This window comes from Aquarana catesbeiana, linkage group LG01, assembly GCF_042186555.1.
Source record: "Aquarana catesbeiana isolate 2022-GZ linkage group LG01, ASM4218655v1, whole genome shotgun sequence".
In the NCBI taxonomy this organism is placed as follows: Eukaryota; Metazoa; Chordata; class Amphibia; order Anura; family Ranidae; genus Aquarana; species Aquarana catesbeiana.
Genome location: NC_133324.1, coordinates 673186613 through 673208253, shown reverse-complemented (window position 1 = coordinate 673208253; position 21641 = coordinate 673186613). Strand labels below are relative to the sequence as shown.

The 21641-nt window shown below is 41.9% G+C and overlaps 1 protein-coding gene across 2 annotated transcripts in view; it reads right to left on the bottom strand.

Annotated features, from left to right (window-relative positions):
* CASP6 (caspase 6) overlaps positions 1-21641 on the bottom strand; it is a 50867-nt gene that overhangs the window by 26046 nt on the left and 3180 nt on the right. The window contains exon 2 of one of the 2 annotated variants that reach the window (XM_073602510.1): positions 2148-2306. The exons of the other annotated variant lie outside the window; for it this stretch is intronic. Within the exon in view, the coding sequence (XP_073458611.1) occupies positions 2148-2306 (159 nt within the window). The remainder of the gene's footprint in view (positions 1-2147; positions 2307-21641) is intronic. 2 annotated transcript variants of the gene reach the window in all.

Below are 21641 nucleotides of genomic sequence, written 5' to 3'. Positions count from 1 at the left end.
TCTAGGCAGAGGCATTCCCCACCCCGCAGCAGCCTCCCCCTTTCATGTGGGGATTCGCCATTGGCTAGTTTGGGCTCTTGCAGCCCTGAGTGCAGAGCGTTGATCCCTGCCAGTCCTCCCCTCCAATTCTTTCAAATGGGTGACATTATGTGACCTTATGTGTCACAGCAACCCTCCTGACCCTCTAGTAATGTGCCCTCCAGACCCCCCCCCCCTCCCCAGGTCCCATGCTCTCCAGATCCCCCAGTCCAACGCTCTCCAGATCCCCCCCTCTGCGCTGTGTCCTCCAGACCCCCCTCTGCGCTGTGCCCTCCAGACCTCTCTGTACTGTGCCTTGGCCAGCAGCATCTAGTGTATTGCAGAGGACCGGACGTTGTTCCTCCCTCTCTGTGTCATCAGAAGCATTAAGCAACAAGTATTTTTTCACTCTCGGTTTCAGTTCTTTGTTTCCTGGCCTGTTACTGGCCAGTGAAGCAACCGATCAGACCAATCTTGTGTCTGACCAGCTGCATTGAGGGCCAGAGGAGAGATCTAGGGTCTAATAAATTCCATATAGAAGACCTGTCAAGGCCCATGCTAACACAAGGGATGTTGTTCATCCCTTGTGATAGCAATGAAGTTCATAATAAAAAAGGGCCAGTGTAAAAACATTTAAAGTGCTCCTGTAAATGCAAATGCATACGCAAGTCCCGCAAGCATATATAAATGGTGATCACACCGCACATGTGAGGTATTATTTCAAACAATGCAGTTAACACAGGAGCCCAAAGTGTAGACAGGGCTAAAAAAAATCAGACATCCATCCTGTCAGCATCAGCTTACAAGTTGGGGGCACTTTGGAACAGCCACCTGAAATCGGAAACATCTGGTCATCCTAAAAAAGGGCAACATACACAACATGAAAGGAGATTTCTCAAGTAAGCTTATACTGGATGGTCAAAAATAACTGTTTGTATTGCTATTACAATGGCAACTATTAAATACAAGTGTATTCTGTGACAATAGATATCATTTAATTTATTCAAGACTGTCTTCAACTTTAGACTTTGACATATGTACTTGTTTGTGCATGATGACACGTGAATTAATTTTATGGCATATAAGAAACACAGTCCTGCACAGCGATACGTTTTTATTGATTCATAGAAGAACCTGTGATGACACATTATTATTCAGAAATGATAATGGTATTCCTCATGAGAAGAGACTTAAGTCAAAGGTCGCATTTACATTATTTGTAACAAGAAGGATGTAATGAAGGATTTTAGTGAATATGACATAGCAGTTTTAGAGGATGTAATCAATGAGATGTTTAATGGTATAGATCCCACTGGCGTCACCTTTAATTATATTTTGCCGTTTTGTAAGAGTTGTTACTCTGGTACCTGAAAAATTCCCATAATAGTATAATAGAGTTATGTGTGTCTTAACTGGGATGTTAGTCTTCTATATTTCCCCAGGATGGAATGTAATTGATATGCATTATGTAATTATGGTACTGGAAAGATACTTAGATTAGATCTTCGGCCAGTTGTCAGGAATTCATTGCTGGAATATTACATCCAGGCTTTCAATTTTTGGCTGATGGTGGAAACTTAAACTATTTAAATGTTTCCTTTATTTCCATCAACTGTATTGGTGAGATTGCTGTGCTTAAAGTGGGACAGGTAGGATTTTTATCATTTTCAGGATTTCTTAGTATGCTGTGCATACTAGCACATTATGGCTAACAACTTCTGGGGGCCCAATAAAAAAAAAATGCAGAGTTTAATTCCGCAAAGTCCCCAAGGCTACATACCTGCCAAGGCCCTTAAAAGGGGTCCCAATATTCCTGTGGGAACTTTAATGAAGATCACAAATGAGGAGTCAGGATATTCAAAGATGGAAATGATAAAACACAGAACTGCAGCGGGGAGAACACAGTGTTGCTATCCTCAATAGACATAATAAGATACTGGATGCTTGTACTTCCCTGATTATTAGAACCCAAGCTTGATGAAGAAATTTAACAGAACAATACAAATGTATACTAATTCATCTTGTATGAAACAACACATAGGTCTGTCAGTTATCCTTTTACTATCATGTTTTTGGAGGCCTAACTAGACAGGTTAACATAAACTAGTATTGAGTGGTGTAGGCCTCACCTGGTACCTCCTTGAATGATGAGCTTTTATAGTCTTCATCTACAGGAACTGTACCCGACATCTTGTGATGACCTGCCTCAGTAACATCTACCATGGTCAAGGGTCTTTTGCGGGGTGATCGTGGCACAGTCTGCTTGTCTACATCTGTCTTTGTCACCTCTAAAGAGGGAAAAGAGACAGGGAGTTTTTCCTTAACCACTTGCTTACTGGGCACTTAAACCCCCCTCCTGCCCAGACCAATTTTCAGCTTTCAGCTCTATCGCACTTTGAATGACAATTGCGCGGTCATACAACACTGTACCCAAATTACATTTTTATCATTTTTTTCACACAAATAGAGCTTTCTTTTGGTGGTATTTAATCACAGCTGGGGTTTTTATTTTTTGCTAAACAAACAAAAAAAGATGGAAAATTTAGAAAAAAATAAAATAATGTTTCATAGTTTGTTATAAAATTTTGCAAACAGCTCATTTTTCTCCTTCATTGATATGCGCTGATGAGGCGGCACTGGTGGGCACTGATAGGCACAGTTAAGGCGGCACTGATGGGGACAGATAAGGTGGTACTGATGGGGACAGATAAGATGGCACTGATGGGCCCTGGTAGGTGACACTGATGGGCAGCACTGTTCATGAGGCACTGATAGGTGACACTGTGAGCACTGATAGGTGGCACGGATAGGGGGCAGTCTTGTGTACTGCTAGGTGGCACAGATGAGCTGGCGGCAGCTCTCCGGGATCAGGACTGACGTCCCTCTCACAGCTGCCAGTGACCGTTTTTTTTTTTCTCCACGCGCTGTCAGCACGTGGAGAAAACTGACCCGACCCCTTACTCCGATCTGTGATCCAGCGAGTCTCAGACACGCTGCTCGCAGAGCACGCGCGCCCTGCAGGGGACGCGTAGGCTGCTCGGGCACGGGAGGATGTCCATAGACGTACTCCTGGCAAAGCAGGTCCGCGCTGTAGCCATCATTCGGCTATAGCATGGATCTGAACCAGTTAAATTCATTATGACACATTTCAAGGAATATATTTAAAGAGATTTGTCTTTCCCATAAGAAAAACGGAAGCTTCTCTAGTAGTGCTGACTAGGAAGAACTTGTATATAGCCTTGTAAATTACCTGTAAGAAGTTTTGTGGCTGTAAAAAAATGGCAGCTTTTGGAAGCATCAGGAAAAATTAGGATACTTTTTTGGGCAACAAGCTTCACGCAATGTGGTTTGCTGTGATTGCAGCGCGATTTATTGCACAACAATTGCAGCAGAACCGTACTGCATTTTCAGGTGCTATCAAAATGAATGGCATCTGAAATTCACATTGTGTGATTTGTCATTTTAGTTTTGAAATTGCAGGCAAAATCTCTGCCCACAATTTAAAATGCCCAGGTGTGAATGCAGTCTGCATGGCAATTAAAGCACCTGTCACTGAATAAAATGGTTACTTTACAGGCCTGTTCACATGTTCTGTATGCTTTGCTTCACTTCAAAAATTATACTTCATGTTTCTTTCTTGGTGCTTCAAAGTGTCTTTAAAGCCTCCATAGAAGTCTATTACAAAGCTAACTTACAGCACCTGAAGTTTCTGAGAGATTGTTATTCAACTTTAGCTTTGCTTTGTTGCGGAGGTATTGTAGATATGAGATATCCCAGGATGAACTGTAAAACCAACAAGCGAACTGGAAAGAGGTCATCAGTAGTAGCTTCTGGTTCATGTGTATATATATATATATATATATATTGGTGTCTGGTGCAGACATTACATCTGGTGTGCAGCATGGAGCAGCATTAAGGTGAGCAGGGTCCAGACTGGAGGAACTAGCAGATGGCACATGTGGTGTGCAACTTAGGAATGCTACAGCGGAAGGTGAATGGGACTGGAGAATGAGGAATGAGCGGCAAAGGATCAGCAGAGCGGGGGGGGGGGGGGGGGGGGACCCAAGCAGGAGAAACTAGCAGATATCACACGTGTTGTGATGCATGGGAGCAATATAGCAGGAGGTGATTGGGATCCAGAGAGAGAGAGAGAGGAGGATCAGAAAACCAGATAAGCAGAGCTGTGAGTAACTACGGAGCGGGGAATCAGCAGAGCTTGGAGTTACAAAATCCTGATCGTGTGTACGCGGCATTAGAGTGCCTGATGAAGGAACACAGAGACACCATTGGACAGTAGTATTGTCAATCTTGGGTGGATCGTTTTTACAGCAGAACTAAAGTTACTATACTTACCTCCTCTTTAATGGTCCGAGGAAAACAAGAGGTCCCTCGCTGCCATCTTCTCCCAGGGTGCCAGTCTTTGGGCATCACAGCCATGGCATGTCTACAACCCTGTTGTAGCAGATAAAAATGTGGTCGTCTAAAAGAATATACTGTATTTTGTAGTACAAGCTTTAAAAAAAAAATGCTCCATTTTCTTTATCAAAAAAAATAACTGAAAATTGCACACTTATAAATGCTTAAAAGCTGTTTATACATTTTTATTAGGTTCAGGGGACATCAAAGAATTGACGTTAAAACAAGCGCATCTAGAAGAGTCCACACAGATACAGATCATGAAACAAGGAATCTATTTAGAAATGAGCTAAGACAATAAAAGCATTGCGTTATAAAAGAAGTATCATAGGATCAAGGCATTTGGTCCTTTTATCTATTTTCTGTCAAAAAGCCAATTTGTAAACTAAAAAGATGTCAGCTCAGTTAAAAGGGGAACTCTAATGACTTTGAGTAATTTTATTCAATGTTTTTATATAGGCATGCTTCACACCCAAGCTGTAATGGCATGCTGTGCGGTGCGATCCATTTATAATGGTAACGTAATGAACAAGTACAATAAATGGTGATGGACCACACTGCAGTGAATCCCAACACACATGCAAATCAAATTTTCTTTCTGTCTTCATGCCTTGGCAGCTCATTCATAACAAACAGCCTGCTTTAGAGTGGGATTAAACCCAATACAAAAATGTCATATATTGCAGCATACTAAGCATTAGATGTGGTGGCTGCATTAGTTTTCTTTTCTTAGGCTTTTTTCTCTTGGTTTTCACTTTATGATTTGGCCAGTAACACACCTACTGTATTAGAGTACCCCCACTCTGGATGAATGAGCATGGGGGGGCACCTTTGGACACCAGCATTGTCAGTCTGGGGGGGGGGGGGGGTTAAATGTACTAGCATATTTAAATACACTAATAAATTGAAGCCAAACTCCAGCTAACATTTTTTTAGGCTGTTACAGCAAACAGCTTTTTTTTCCCTTTTGGGATAAAGGTTTTACATAAATAAATACATATATAAATACAAACTGATCACTGTAAGCACTGCTGTCAGTGGTAAATGGCTGGATCACCAGGTAAAAATTGAAGAAAGAAACCCTAAAAATAGAATGCAGCCATCATCGCTAAGAAATGGTAAGCTGCAATACAATGTATGTTTGCTTTTGGATTTAATACCACTTTAGCCATTTCAATATACTTTCACCCCCATCCTGCCCAGGTCAATTTTCAGATTTCAGCGCTGTCACACTTTGCCAATTACTCAGTCATACAGCATGGTACCCAAATTAACTTTTTATAAAAAGATAGAGCTTTCTCTTGGTGGTATTTAATCACCACTGGGTTTTTTTATTTTGTATTATGTTCTGGTTTCATGATGGACTCTGGCATTAGACTTCTGTACAACTGATGTCCACTCAGGATAGCAGTGGTGGGTAAGGAGGAACTTCACTTATCTTAAAAATCGTAGGCATCTTTAGAAATATTTAGTAATGCAACTTACAAACAAGTTTCTATAGGTAAAATTTCAGGCTTTTTATTCTTTGCATAACTTTTTTTTTCTCCCCCATTCTTCTTATGATGCCATTTTTCGCTAGAGGCAGATGAATCCATCCCTCTTTACTTCCTGGAACATGTGATGTGCACATCAAAGGCAAATACCTTTAACTTACTCTAAAAATTTTAGGCATCTTATTAGGCATTTATGTACATGGATCATTTATATGCATTTTGTGCATGAACGTGTATCAATGTGATTCCATTTGACCTGTATGGGTTAATCGTCATTTAGGACTGTGTCTTCCTTTAATGAACTTTACCTAACAGTTTTTGTTTTAAATGGGTGCAGGCCTTGTTCCCACTAGCCTTCACAGTAAAACGCAGCATTTACTGTGAGGGCAGCTGTCGGTGTGAGCTCTGGCAGGGAGCGATTCAATGCATGTTGCAGCACATTGTACCGCTTATGCCGCGTACACACAAGCGGACTTTATGGCAGACTTGGTCCGGCGTACTGGATTCCGTCGGACAATTCGATTGTGTGTGGGCTCCAGTGGACTTTGTTTGCTCAAAAGTTGGACGGACTTAGATTTGAAACATGTTTTAAATCTATCCGTCGAACTCGAGTCCGGTCGAAAAGTCCGCTCGTCTGTATGCTAGTTCGACGGACAAAAAGCCACGCTAGGGCAACTATTGGCTACTGGCTATGAACTTCCTTGTTTTAGTCCGGTCGTACGTCATCACGTAAGAATTCGACGGACTTTGGTGGATTGTGTGTAGGCAAGTCCGTTCATTCGGAAAGTCCGTCATAAAGTCAGTCGAAAAGTCTGCCGGGCAAAGTCTGCCGTAAAGTCCGCTCGTGTGTACGCGGCATTATTCTTTTATTTTAAAAAAAAAAAAACTTGATGTGGTGTGTTGCACTGCAGTTTCCGCACTGCACATCATACCAGCATTGTGGTGTAAACGGGTCACATAGAAAACTATTGTTTTCTATGTTCCCTAGCGGCGGCTTGCATTTATCCAGTGCAGAAAAAAAAAAAAAAATCACAGGTCACTGTACTTTGTGTGAAGCAGCCCTTACATGTCAGTAAGTACATTGCTACGTTTCAGGAGACATTTCAGACAAAAAAAAGGTACACTTTTCAGAACTCTTGGCACCATTACCACTTCTAAATGTTCCCTATATCATAGCAAATCAGGGGCGGACTGACCCGAGGGCCCCATGCCACTAAGGGGCCCCATCAGGGTTGCCAGCCTCAATAAAACCAGGGACAGTATGTAAAAATCTGTGTTTTTTAAAAAAAATCCCAAGATTATAGCTGCCCCGCCTCTCCAGTACCTTTTCAGTGTGTGTGTATGTGTATTCTGTGTGTGTATACTGTGTGTGTATATTGTGTGTCTGTATGTGTATACTGTATGTGTGTGTGTGTGTGTATACTGTGTGGCCCCATAATCTATTGCCTGGGGGCCCCATAATCTTCTCTTGTTGCCCGGGGGCCCCATAATCTCCTATTGCCCGGGGGCCCCATGAGTTGTCAGTCCGCCCCTGTAGCAAATCTTCAGAGTTCAGGTCTACTTTGATCCTGATTGACATAATATAATTGCAGTTATAATAAATCATTTTCTGTATTCTGAGTTCCAAAAATACCAGCTACAGGCAGTTGTTGTTTTCCTGAAAGCTTTATTTTCCTATGTGTATTAATCATGAAAAATCCTCTAGAAGTAACTTGGAAACAGATCCTGTCCAATCTTGGCCAATTGTCATGGGATGCAAACAGAAATCTGCACATCATACAGAATCCTAATGCATTTACCAGTTACTTGCAAACAATGTCTACAGGTTTAGACTTGTACACAATCTGTTAAAGGATAAGTCCACTTATGACCAGGATTCATGTTACACCCATATTTAAAAAAAAAAAAAAAAAAACTGTGCTTGTGTGTAAGCCCAAAACTAAAAGTGCATCAATTATAGTGTATAAAGTGAAATACAAGAAGCAGCAGCTCTACTAGGAAATAATTTTCACAGTAAATCTATATCAATATATTAAGCTGTGCTAAGAAAATATAAACAAATATAAATAATAATAATGATCAAGTGTGCATGTATTACGCATAAATACAAAAACGTTCTACAAAGATGAAAATATAAAAAAACAAAAGTCCACGTGATAAAGAGTCCTCTTATTCAGTACTCATATCAGAGTCACAACAGAATAGTTGTCCATCACAAATGTGTTGAGAAACCTGTGCATCAAAAACTGCCACCTCGATGGTAAAAATGCAAGCTTACCAGTTATAAAACTACCCCCTAGTTAAAGAGAAGTCATAAAAAGTGTATATGTTATAAAGTGTATTGGGGTCACCACAATCTGCTGGCACTCTCCATAGGTAACAGGAATCTTTATAGATATCCTCCCCATATCACCACCCCAACAGCGCTCATATGGGAACATAGAAGCAGACAGTCCACATAGTGGAAAAACTTAACAAAAGACGTATTCAATTTATTGCACTTACATCAGCATATTAAAAAATATTATGCAATGTAAACATCTTGCCCCGGAACAAATGAAGCAATCCGCCTGCACTTTACGGGAATGCAGGAACGTGCCGATGCACAGATTTCTCAACACATTGGTGATGGACAACAATTCTGTTGTGACTCCGATATGAGCACTGAATAAGAGGACTCTTTATCACGTGGACTTTTATTTTTTCATCTTTGTAGAATGTTTTTTGTATTTTCATTATTTATATTTCTTAGCTCAATATATTGATACACCCATATGTAAGGTGTAACATGAAACGTGGTCACATTCTGCAGCCCCGCCACCCTCAAACTGCCCTCCCTTACCCGAATCAAGGTTTCTTCTTCCCATGGCATCCTATATTTTTATTTTTTTTCAGCACCACTATGTGTGACCACACCCACAGAGCGGTGTCATCCATTCACAGACTTATTCACATGGATCTGTGAATGGAAAATGACAAGTCCCATCTACCACCATAGCAGAGGGACTCCCAGATCAAATTTGCTCACAAATGTTGTGACATCACCATACTCGTCATTCATTGATTATTCCCTCCAGCTCCATAACTGAGGGTCTGTACCTCGTATGGACCTGGGGCTGGTGGAACAGTCTGCAGGAGCTGATTGTGGTGGCAATATTTTGCCGGCTCCAATGTAAACACTTAATAAATGCATTTTTTCCCACTTTTTTCAACATGAGTGCGTTTATTTATTTATTACAAAAGATGGAATATGCCCTTAAGAGAGAAGTTTGGGATTTATAAAAAATAAACACTCAGGCCTGGTTCACACCTATGCATTTTTTAGTGCATTTTCAGTTTTGCAGAAATGCACTACAGTCTATTTAACATGGTTTCCTATGGATGTAGTTCACATCTGTGCATTTTATGGAAAGGGCCAGGGACTTTCAAAAGAGAGTATTGAAAAACGCAAAATGCACCTGCAATATGCAAACTGCAACCTGCAGTCAGGCCTCATACTCACCTAGGTGGATCCGATGCTGCTTCTGTCCCCTGCTGGCTCTGCAGTGAGAACGGAGCAATCAAACACCACTGATCGCTCAGTTCTCCCCCTCAGCTATGAGCAGAGAGTCATGACTGTCAGTCAGCGGCTCTCTGCTCTGTCCTCCAGCCCACCAGTGAGCACTGGGCTGTGGAGGGGGCAGGTGGAGCTTGCTCGGGCTCTCAGAGGATTGCTGAGAGGCTGAGCCAGGTGCTGGTCCAGGGTTCTGGGTGGATACTAACCATATGGTTAGAATCTTTTCAGAGCTTGGACTTGCTAAGTGACGTCAGCCGTCAGCGGCTTTATCCCACTGTTGGCTGAAAATGGGTCACAGGAGTGCAGGACGAATTGCACTTATGTGATCCATAGGGGAATTTTGAAGAAAAAGAAGCTTTGGCCATACTTCTCCTTTACCCTGGGTTCACACTAGTGCGATGCGGGAACCAGCGCGATTCCAGCACCGGTTCCCGCATCGATCCTCTCCCGCAGGTAAATCACACTGCCTTGTGCAAACCGCTGCGGGTGTCACCCCCAGTTTAGTTCACAGATCGCAGTGCAAACTGTGAACTCGCACAGGAATCGGATCGCATAGGTGAGAACACCCATGCGTTCCGAATCTAGTGCGGGGAAATCCAATGCGAATCCAATGCGAGTTCAGCCATACAACTGTATGGCTGAACTTGCATTGCTCAGAGATTGCATGTGATCGGCACCTGCGGCGCAGGTGCGAATCACATGCGATCTCTGAGATCGTGCTACTCTGAACCCAGGCTTAAGAGGATAATGATGCAGGCATTTCTATACCCAGCAGTGGTAATTTATACAGGTAAGGTGATCTGGTCATACCTTCCAGGTTTCTGAGAAAGAACATCTTTAGAGCAAAGTAGTTCAGGCAAAGAACACGTCATGCTTTCCTAGTTACACAGGGCACAAAAATGTAGTATACAAAAGATGACTGGCCAAACCCACAAGTTCTTTTTCACTTCTGTATTTCCTTTTCCAATATAACGAATGCAGTAATTTAGGAGGTTGGTTAGAAAGTTTAGAGCAGTTAAAAAAATTTACAAGCTCTTCATACTTGGCTGATTCAATGCCAGAAGCTATATTATCCTTTCTCTACGTTACATGCCAAGTAAAAGCATGTGCAAAAGGTGTGGCTGAATTTGCATTCCACCCGCCGCATACCTTTAGACACCTTTAAAAACAACCACCTACAAGTGCATACCCTTTGTGAATAGATAGAAAGGCACACAGCTGTGACCAATTGTGCAACCCTCCTGCTTTACTGTATGAAGAGCATGAAGGTTGTAGTTTGGCCCCATAAACACCCTAGAACAGGGGTCTCAAACTGCCGGCCCACCAGCTCTAGCGAAACTACAAGTTCCATCATGCCTCTGCCTGTGGGAGTCATGCTTGTAACTGTCAGCCCTGCAATGCCTCATGGGACTTGTAGTTTTGCAACAGCTGGAGGGCCGTCAGTTTGAGACCTCTACCCTAGAAGGCCCTAAGCTCCTTCCTATTCGTGGGAGGCTTTTGGATAACCCGCCTCCGAGACCATTCATGATAGAGTCCCGAGAACATGCAGATTTCAGTTATTCCTTTACAGCTTATTGGTTTAGAGATAAGCATCCTAGAATTTTTCCATACATTCCAACGTGTGCATCGATACCTAAAATGTGTAATATAATCGCTGTCTTCAGGGGTTTAAAACATTTTTTTTATATGTGTTACTTTGATTTTTAAAGCTTTTTTTGTTTTTTACTTAAATTTTGTTGCTATCACATAGGAGGCTGGAAAGCCCCCTATGTGTTTGCACATAAGGAGAGTCTCATTTAAGAGACATCAGGGATATAGTAGACCCCTAATGTCACTTCTGTACCCCACTGAAGCTGATCAACCACAGATCGTGCATAAGCTTCTTCCCTTGTCAGCACTGCTGGGGGACGACAAAGCTGAAACCAAAAGTCTGAAATGCTTGATGCTTCCAGCTTCATTCACCAGTGGGATGATCAGCAAAGCATTTTCTGATTGGACAAGATGGGGAGCAAGACATCACCACCTCACCTCTCCACCTTTTCCAATCAGAGAACGCTTTGCATTCATTCACAAAATGCAAAGATTTCTCTAAATGGCGTCAATGCCAAGTAGCCAACCTCTTGTGTTCATTCAATATGCAGAAGTGCAGCCGCTCAGCACGGGACCTAAAAGCTAGTGAAGATCATTGGAGTAGCACTGTCTACTTCAGTAATTTCCAGCTTTCAGGGGCATTGACCAGGTTGGCTGATACTCCCTCCTCTCCTCTGAGCTCCTGTCAATGGATAAGACACCTTTAGCCATTTTTGAAACCTGGACAGTAAATATTAATGAATTTTAGTGAAAATTTTTTTTTTACATTTTTAATGGTGTGGGTGTTTATTTTCCTTACCAAACACACAAGGTACCCCTAAAACCAGTTCTCAAGGGAAGAGGCAACAACACACCTACTTGCCCCACCCCACCCCATGGAAAGGAAAAGAAGGGGGGGGGGGGGGGGTAGGTAGTACAAGCCACCATCTTGCTGGTAAATTCTTTCCTGGGTACCGAAGAGCCTGGTGCCTGTCCATGCCTGGAACCTATGGTTTGGAAGGGGGACCTCCTTCTCAAAGCGCCTCTTCAATGCTGAAGGGCATGTGGGCTGGTAGTAGCTTAGTAAAAAATATTTTTACTTCTACTGTACAAGCGAGATTCGACAGTTGTTTTACTGAAATCCCTATATATTCTGTTTAAAACTGCTGCATATAAGACAGACACCAACAAACTAAAGTATGCCAGTCTACATACCATCTAGCAGATTTCATTCTGGTTCATGGCAGGGGCCACCCAATCTCTGCGCCAGGGTTCACCCCAACCACTCCATTGTGGTGAAGGTTTCGGCAGCACAGAAAGAAGAACATATCCCTCCATCGATTTAGACATAAAGGGAATAGGAATCCAATCAAAGGGGGCACATGGGAGGGGTTGGATTTACTGTGTCTGGATTTCAGCTTTAATTTGAAAGCATTTAACATATACAAAAATTATTACATTTATAAAAAAAAAAATTTAAGCTAAATATATGGGTATACATTATGCATCTTCCAATCCATTGTACTTGAATTGATACTATAGCAGGGATATGCAATTAGCGGACCTCCAGCTGTTGCAAAACTACAAGTCCCATCATGCCTCTGCCTCTGGGTGTCATGCTTGTGGTTGTCAGTGTCTTGCTATGCCTCATGGGACTTGTAGTTCTGCAACAGCTGGAGGTCCGCTAATTGCATATCTCTCTAGTGTGTGACCCTCTGTATTCAAACCACCTTTTAACCTCCCTGGCGGTATGATTATTTCGGATTTTAGGTGCTGAAAGCGGTACAATTATTTTGCATGGAAATTTGGCGTTTTATATTGTAGGTCTGTAAATCTTAACAATAACACACTTAAATCTGTCCAAACAAGAGTCTAGTAGATATCCCCGGTATGATAAAGTTTGAAACACAAAAACATAAATTATAATATAATAAATAAAAATAAATAATTAAAAAAAAAATTTAAAAAAATAGTAATAAAATAAATTTCCCCACAATTCACTATCGCTCAATTCTGCAAGTGTTCTAATTTACTATCGCTGTTTTCTAGCTGGTCTAAAGCCACTTTTGACGTAAAGGGACACTTTTTGGTTGCTATGGACAATCTCCAGTTTTCAGGCAGAAAGAACATATCATGTAAAACTGCATGCAGGGCATGGGCCAGAGCACTGGGGACAAAAGGGATGTGAAATCATTTCATACAGTACTGTAATCTGTAAGATTACAGTACTGTATGTGTTATGATTTTGACATTTTTTTGAATTTGCCGCCAGGCTCCGCCCCCGTGCGTCGCGCCGCTCGCAGGGAACGGAGCCTGGCACGGAGAGGCTTCGGAGGAGGACGGAGCCCTCGGACACTGCGGGGGACATCGCAGGATCCCGGGGACAAGGTAAGTAACGCCGCCCCAGGATCCTGCAATGCGATCCCGAGTGTGGCTCGGGGTTACCGCTAATGGTACTGAATTTTAACCCCGAGCCACACTCGGGAAAACCGCCAGGGAGGCTACATTGCAATAAAATGCAGGATAGAAAAAAAATATATGACTTCAGCTCATCCCCAACAATTATAACCCTTTGTGACACTTGCAACACCCTCTTAGATTGTAATTTCTTATGAGCAAGGCCCTCTTAACTCTCCTGTATTTTATTGTATTGTAACTGTACTGTAAAAAAAAAATAACTGCAGTTCTCTTTAGGAGAAAAATATGATTAACAATTCCTAGCATCCAGGCACTGAACCCCACCTATAGGGCTTCTTTGCCTTATAACGTGAAATTCTATTTCTGTGCCATATCACCACTACTGCGTAAAACAGTGATAGCAAACCTTGGCACCCCAGATGTTTTGGAACTACATTTCCCATGATGCTCAACTACACTGCAGAGTGCATGAGCATCATGGAAAATGTAGTTCCAAAACATCTGAGGTGCCAATGTTGACCATCACTGGCCTAAAACGTGACACTGCCAGAGCTGCAGAAGAGAGTCGGGTACAGGATTTTGTAGAAAATGTTTTGAACCCTATATTCCTAAAGAACTGAAATTTTCAGCTTGTGTGCCATGTACTGTATGAAGAAATACTATCAAACAAAGCACAGTTTACAACTGTAGCAATACATTTTATAGAATAAGATGTAATAAGAAATATGTAAAGAGGAGTAGTTGTGTATGTAATGGCAATTAGTATAATGCAAAGGAAAGCATACAAGGACCTGAAAATCAGAACAAACCAGAAATTCAGGACTTAAAAAGAAGTAACTTTACAGACAACAGTACTCAGCAGTGAGCTCAGCATTCATTCATGAGTTACAACTGTCCAGATACTTTTGCAAAAGATATTTCCCTCCAGGCAACACAATACCACCGACTGGAAAAAATCTACATTTATGTTCCAGTATTGGACTAACATGGTATTTGCACTCTAACGACATTCATGTTTTAAAAGGGCCAGTCCTTCCAAAATGGATAACCATATCAGTAGATGCCTAAGGATCATGGGTAATAAAAATGCACTTATACCAAAGTATGGAAGCTTCCATTGCAAACATCTCCTGAAAATACAAGGTTATCATGCTGTTTCAATGGTTTCAGTGATTTCTGACTCATGGACCTAGACATGAGACTATGCAGGTGTATTCTGGAGTCCTAACAGGAAGAAGCCAGCATATCATATGTCTATAACTGAAACAGGGCTGGGCTTTCTATATCAAACTCTACCCAAAACTGTCTAGAAGTAGATAATTAAAGGTTTGCTCCTCCACATAATTTATTAAGTTCTATGCAATCCAGTTATGACCAAGAAGGAGATCTTCAGCTGGCCACCTAAAGTCACCTGTTAAAGTGAATTCCCCTTGAATTTTTTATGGAGAATCCAGTATAGACCAAGACATATTGAAAGCAGAGTATAAATATAAAAAGAATTCTCATGTACTGGTAACACTGATGGCTTGGTCTGACACAGCTAAATCAATACTGGGGAGATCTACCTGAAGGGATCCCAAAGATCAGGACATCGTCTGCTTGACTGAGAATGAGAACATTTTGGGTGTAGTGGAACCGGTTTACAACCACTGTACACAGTAGAGTGGACAGGCCTCAACAACCACCCATCGCATGTATAAGTCACTGTGTAATTCTGGGGCGTACTCCATCAGCACCCCCAGAACTGTGACCAAGCTGTCACCATCAACTCATGGTTACATACTGACAATCAGAAGCCAATAGGCTGGGCTCCCGATTACATCAGCAACGTGCAGCCAATCACAGTGCAAAAGGATCGGAAGCCCCCGTATCGACCTTAGGCATCAGAACCCTTGTAAAGCACCAGCTGCAGCCAACATAAAGGGGTTAAATATTCTTTTGTGCATTTTTTTTTTTTGTAGGAGATAGTTTTAGTAAAGTTGGCCATAGATTGATCGAATCTCATCTGGTTCAGAAGGGACTGCCTGAGATTCTAATCATGTATGGACAGGCTGAATGTAGCCAAGTTGTTCGATCAGTCACCAGCATGTTGGATTATTGTCAGGGGCTATAGCTGCTAGCAATAATCACTGTGTTCTTTAGGCAGGGACAGCTTCCCCCGCCGGGAGAACGCAATGGCTCAATGGGAGAGATTCCCCCATCAACACAGACTGTGGTGGCTGGAAAGAAAATCGCTCTATCTATGGCTCGCTTACCTGTTCAAACTAACTAAAAACAAACTTCTATAATATTTCTGTGAAGGTTCTCATTTAGCCATGGTACAGTAGTTAGTAGTAGTCACATTCAACTGGACTTCTGTAATGCTGAAGAGGATTTATAGCTTCTCCAAGCCACTTTTCAGTTCCAGTGTGTGTGTCAGGATGATATCCAAGCACAGGTAGCATTGCCCCTTAACCACTTGCCTACTGGGCACTTTTACCCCCTTACTGCCCAGGCCAATTTTCAGCTTTCAGCGTTGTCACACTTTGAATAACAATTGCGCGGTCATGCAACACTTTACCCATATGACATTTTTTATAATTTTCACTCAAATAGAGCTTTCTTTTGGTGGTATTTAATCACTGCTGGGTTTTTTATTTTTTGCTAAACAATTAAAAAACAGAACATTTTGAAAAAAAAAAAATAATGTTTTTATAGTTTGTTGGGCTCTGAGAGGTGGTACTGATAGGCGTCACTGATAGATGCATTGATACTAATAGGTGACACTGATTGGTAGCACTAGTGGGCAATGTTGGGACTGATGTCCCTTTTACAGAAGCCAGTTATTGGCTTTCTTCATCTCTCCTAAATGCTGTCAGCGTGAGGAGAGAAAAGCCAATAACTGGCTTTTGTTCACATCCTGTGATCAGCTGTCATTGGCTGACAGTGAACACATGGTAAAGGGCCACTGTGATTGGCCCCTTACCCCGATCTGTGATCAGCCAGGTTCGAAAGACTCAGTGATCACAGAGCGCACCGCCCACCATAGCGTTGCCGTCTTTGGCTATTGCTTGGGCAGGAACTGGTTAAAGTGGTAGCAAACTGAAGTAATACAAAATACGCTGACAGGCTAGAGATCTCTTCTATCATAAATCTCCCTCCTGCCTGTCAGTGGGTAATGTGATCTGAGCTGCACATGCGCAGCTCAGCCAGATTTATGGCCCGGTCTGAATGCCGCAGTGATGTCACTCCCAGGCGCATGCATGGGAGTGACATCAACACTGCATGGCCATTCAAACAGTCAAAGACTGCGAACCCAGAAGGAAGATCAGGTGAAGATGGAAGTGCCAGGGAGCGCTGGGCGCGCTGGAGGGCTCCGTTTGTAGGTAAGTCTGTCATATTGTACTAGTATGCGTTGCATACTAGTATATTATATTATGACTTAAACCTACAAGGTGCCCATTTTTGTTGTTTTCAACCATGATTTTACTACTACTTTAATATAGAATATAATGGAATGTGTAGATGTTGATTGTCTGGGAACAGGGTGGCTGGCATTGGTGGTGTGAAAATTGTGGAACTGAAAATAAAAGCTTCTATTATGACACAACTAGGAAACTCAACAGGTTTTTTTAAAAATGCTTTCATTTTCAATGATGAGTTAATCCAAGATTTGTATCACTTTCTTTTTTCTAATAGCAACATACAGATACAATGACTAACAATGAATATGTCAACTGTGTATCTTAAAGTGTATCCGCTAACAATACATTTTTCATATTTGCTCCCTTTTGATCTGTTAAACATACTGTATGACTGAAAGCATTTTATTGTATGTTCAACATGTGCAAAAAAAAAAAAAAAAACAACTGTTCACCCAGCTGATAACTTCTTGTACTCAGCCTTTGAAATGGTCAGTTAACATTGTTCCCTGCTATCTATGTGGACTACAAAACACCTCCCCCTGTTATGAAGAAGAGAGGGAGGTATTATGTAGTTCTAAAACACTCCCTGTCCTAGGGTGACAATGCTGCTCTGAAAGGCTGTCAGACTAGGACAGGACGTGTGTTAATGGCAGGATTACCAGGTTAAAAATAAAGGGAAAAATAGTGTGAAAAAGAAGACTTAGGCCCCATACACACTATTAGATTTTCTGCAGATTTTTGTCTTCAGATTTACCAAAACCATATAATATGAGGTCAAACCTTAAGAGTTTAAATTTGTATGCAATCAGGCAGACCCTTGCACTACATGGTTTTGGTAATTTTGAAGACAAAAATCTGCAGAAAATCTAATAGTGTGTATGGGGCTTAATGCAGTAAGGACCAGTAAGCTACAATAATATATATTGTTGTTCTTGGGTATATACATTAAAGCTATATAAAATGGTAGACCCGACAGCCCCAAGGGTAGCCACCCCCAATTCTATATTTAAGGCAACTGTCCAGGGGCGTTTCATCAAACAATTTTAAAAAGTGATTCAGAAGCACTCCTGGGTCTCGAAACTGTATATTTCATAGTGCAAAAAATATTTGTATTTTCAGGTTCCATTTGAAAATAAGGCTCAAGTGGGAGGGGGCAGGGACACAGACCTGCTGGTTAGGGCACGTCCATACAAGAGTAGTCTTCCTCAATGTGTGAAGGCATGTAGAAAAAAATGTCAGGTAACATTCTTTTTTTTAACTCTGTTCATTGCGTAATTAAACTGCTCAAACTTGAGTTTCAATATTACCATGTCGTTTCTTATATTGTAAGTGTGCAAAAATATTTAATAAAAAATAAAAAAAAAAAAATATATTTTTTTTATATTTATCACTATGTGTCAATTTCCTAAACATCTGCATTCTAGCATTCAAGATATTCTAAGAGCCCTTGTAAAGGCAGAAGGTTTTTACTCACTATATCCAGCCTCTGGAAATCCAGTAATGCACCCAATTTATCGACAGTTATAGCCAGAATTAACACACATGCCCAATACGAATTAATGCTGGCTTATAAAAAAACTATTCCGCCATTACATTTAGGAAGAAATGGAGTACTTGGATATCCCATCCCAAAGCATCCAATTACTTAAAACAATTTAATATATAATCTTATGACAAGTTGGAAGTACACTGAAGTCATATATAAACACACCTCAGATGTAGTATATCATCCTGGACCCACTTTATTAACCTATGCAACAAGTTTTGTTCAGTTAATTTAAGTATATATGTGTATGTATATGTGTTTTGTTTTGTTTTTTTTTGTTTTCCTTACAAGTTTCTGTATTCAACTAATTAACGCAGTTGATGGCCTATCCATGCCTACAGTTTGAACCCAATAGGGGTAGGCTGGTACAGACTATCAATTACTGTATTTGTATAAGAATATTCTTAAGAACTATTGCAAAGAAGTTAGTCACAATTATTATCGTGACAATGTCAATCTGTATTGTTAAGAAAATCCCTTCAATAAAAATCTATTGTTAAAAAAAAAAAAAAAAAAAGGCAGAAGGTTTTTTTTTTTAGCTTAATGTGATAAAAAACCTTCTGTGTGCAGCAGCCCCCCTAATACTTACCTGAGCCCATCTCGATTCAACTATGTCTGGGACTCCCCTCCTCACTGGCTGACACAGCAGCGGGAGTCAATGGCACTTCGCTGCTGTCAATCAAGGTCAGTGAACCAATGAGGAGAGAGGGGGCAGGGCCGGGCCTCACCTCTGTGTCTGTGTCCCATAGCAAGCTGCTTGCCGTGGGGGGGGGCACTCAACAGGAGGGACTGGCCAGGAGCATCGAAGAGGGACCGGAGAAGAGGAAGACCCGGACAGCTCTGTGCAAAACCACTGTACAGAGCAGGAAAGTATAACATAACATGTTTGTTATTTATTTATTTTTTAAACGAGACTTTAGTATCACTTTAATGCAGAAAATGCATTAGGCCTCTTTCACACGGACTGCCCATTCAGGTCCGCCTGTCAGTTTTTAGGCGGACCTGAACGGACACTCCATGGAGGTCTATGGAGCGCCGGATGTAAGCGGTGACATGTCCGCTGACATGTCCGCTGACATCTGACCCGCTCCGATCTGAAAAAGTGTAACGGAGGAAAAACCTACTTTTCCATCCGTTTTCGGATCTGATCGGGTGACGACGGACTCTATGGTCCGTCGTCACCCGATACCCCATAGGGGAGAGCGGCGCTCTGACAGGTCCGTCACTGCACAGTGTGCAGAGACAAACCTGTCATCTTCCTGCTCAGCGGGGATCGGTGGAGCGATCCCCGCTGAGCAAGCGGATGTTCATGGGGCAGATCATCACTGATCCGCCCCATGTGAAAGAGCCCTTAGGGTAAAAAAAACTTTAGCTGTTACAAGTTGTAACTTACAACCTCTTTAGGTGGAGTTACATCTTTTTTGGCTGTGCAGCACCAGGGACATAACTCACCTATAACAAAGTGTGTCCTATGTCATGCTGGCTGCTACTTAGTGTGGAAATCTTCCCTGCACAGTAATGATTTTCCAGTGCTGCAGGGTTAAAAGAGATGTGTGGGAATTTTGTTTAATCATACTTACCTCAAGCTGAGGCTGCATCTGTCCCCCGCTGTCTCCAACACTTTGAACCAAGTGATCAAACACCGCTGACTAACTGACGGTTTTCACAGCTCCCTGACTGTCAGTCATTAGCTCATTGCTTTGCCCTCCCCTCCGCTCACTTGAGCGCTGAGCTGTGGAGGGGGTGTGAGCGGCCGGCTCAGGCTCTCAGCGGCTCACTGAGAGGCTGAGCCGGGTGCCTTTCCAGACATTTGGGGCGGATCCCAACCACATGGTTGCAATCTTTTCCTAGTCTGGACCGACTCTGTGATGTCAGCAGTCTTCAGCACGCTGTCTGTTGAAAATGGGTCACAGGAGTGCAGAACGAACTGCGATCCATAGGAAAAGTACAGCCAATCCGAGCGTTGGATGTATTTCTCCTTTGAGATCAGCAGCTGCAAGTGTGAAGCATTGGTGTCATTTGCCAGCCACTTCGTCCTCTCTCGCCCATTCACAAAACTCATACTATTCTTTCCCAGAATGTAACTAAGATTAATTATTAAGGCTCGCGTACACTTGCGGTTAGAGGACGGTAGAGCTGCATGATTAATCGTTATCGCAATTTTTTCCCCGTTGCGATCTTGACAAAGTATTTCCCGATTCTTTCTATGCAGAGAATTCTCTCTGCTCTTCTGAAGCCGACAGCCATCAAAAGAAAGGAAAAAAAAAAAAAAAAGTACTGTATAAATATTGTAACGATTTGTCCTTTAGATCAAAGGAATACACTTTGGTGTGTAAATGAGGGAAGTTTAACCACTTAAACCTTTTTCTGACATTCGTTGGTTTCAAGTTAAAATCTTTTTTTTTTTGCTAGAAAATTACTTAGAACCCCCAAAACATTATATATTTAGTAGAGAACCTAGAGAATAAAACGGTGGTTGTTGCAATATTTTATGTCACACTGTATTTGCGCAGCAGTCGTTCAAATGCAACTTTTTGGGAAAAAAATTACACTTTAATGAATTTAAAAGAAAACGGACCAGTAAAGTTAGCCCAATTTTTTTTTTGTATAATGTGAAAGATTTTACGCCGCGAGAATCATGATCTTTTTATTCAAAGCAGAAAAATAATGATTCTCATTTTGGCCAGAATCGTGCAGCTCAAGAGGGCGGTAAAACAAAGTGGCTGAGACACATTTTTTACCAACCGACTTAAAATGGAACTGAAATCCCTAATACCTTTCAGTGGTCCAATGTCCCTCACTGACGTCAACATCATGCTGGGCTATGGCTGTGTTCATTGGCTGTACACCATGGAATGATGTCACTCCTACGCATGTGCAGGAGTTCAGTCCTCCAGGATCTGTGCTGGAATGTAAACTGAGCTGCTCTAAAGACGACTGCGAGGAGGTAGAGTTATTTTATTGCAGAAAATACATTGCACGTCTCTTCTGCAATAAAGAGCCTGCCTGCTCACTCCTTTAAAAAAGGAGGTTTTCATTCCGCTTTATGCTGCACAGGCAACCAGAGAGGGTTGTACACACAGCTGTGGCTGGGAAGCAAATGATACCTCTTGTAGCGAACCTATTGCATTAAATGAAAGCATGCTTCAACCATGTGCATTGCACACAGTTGGGACAAAGAGGTTAAATCAGGTAGGGAGGAGGTGACATAGGACTTCCTC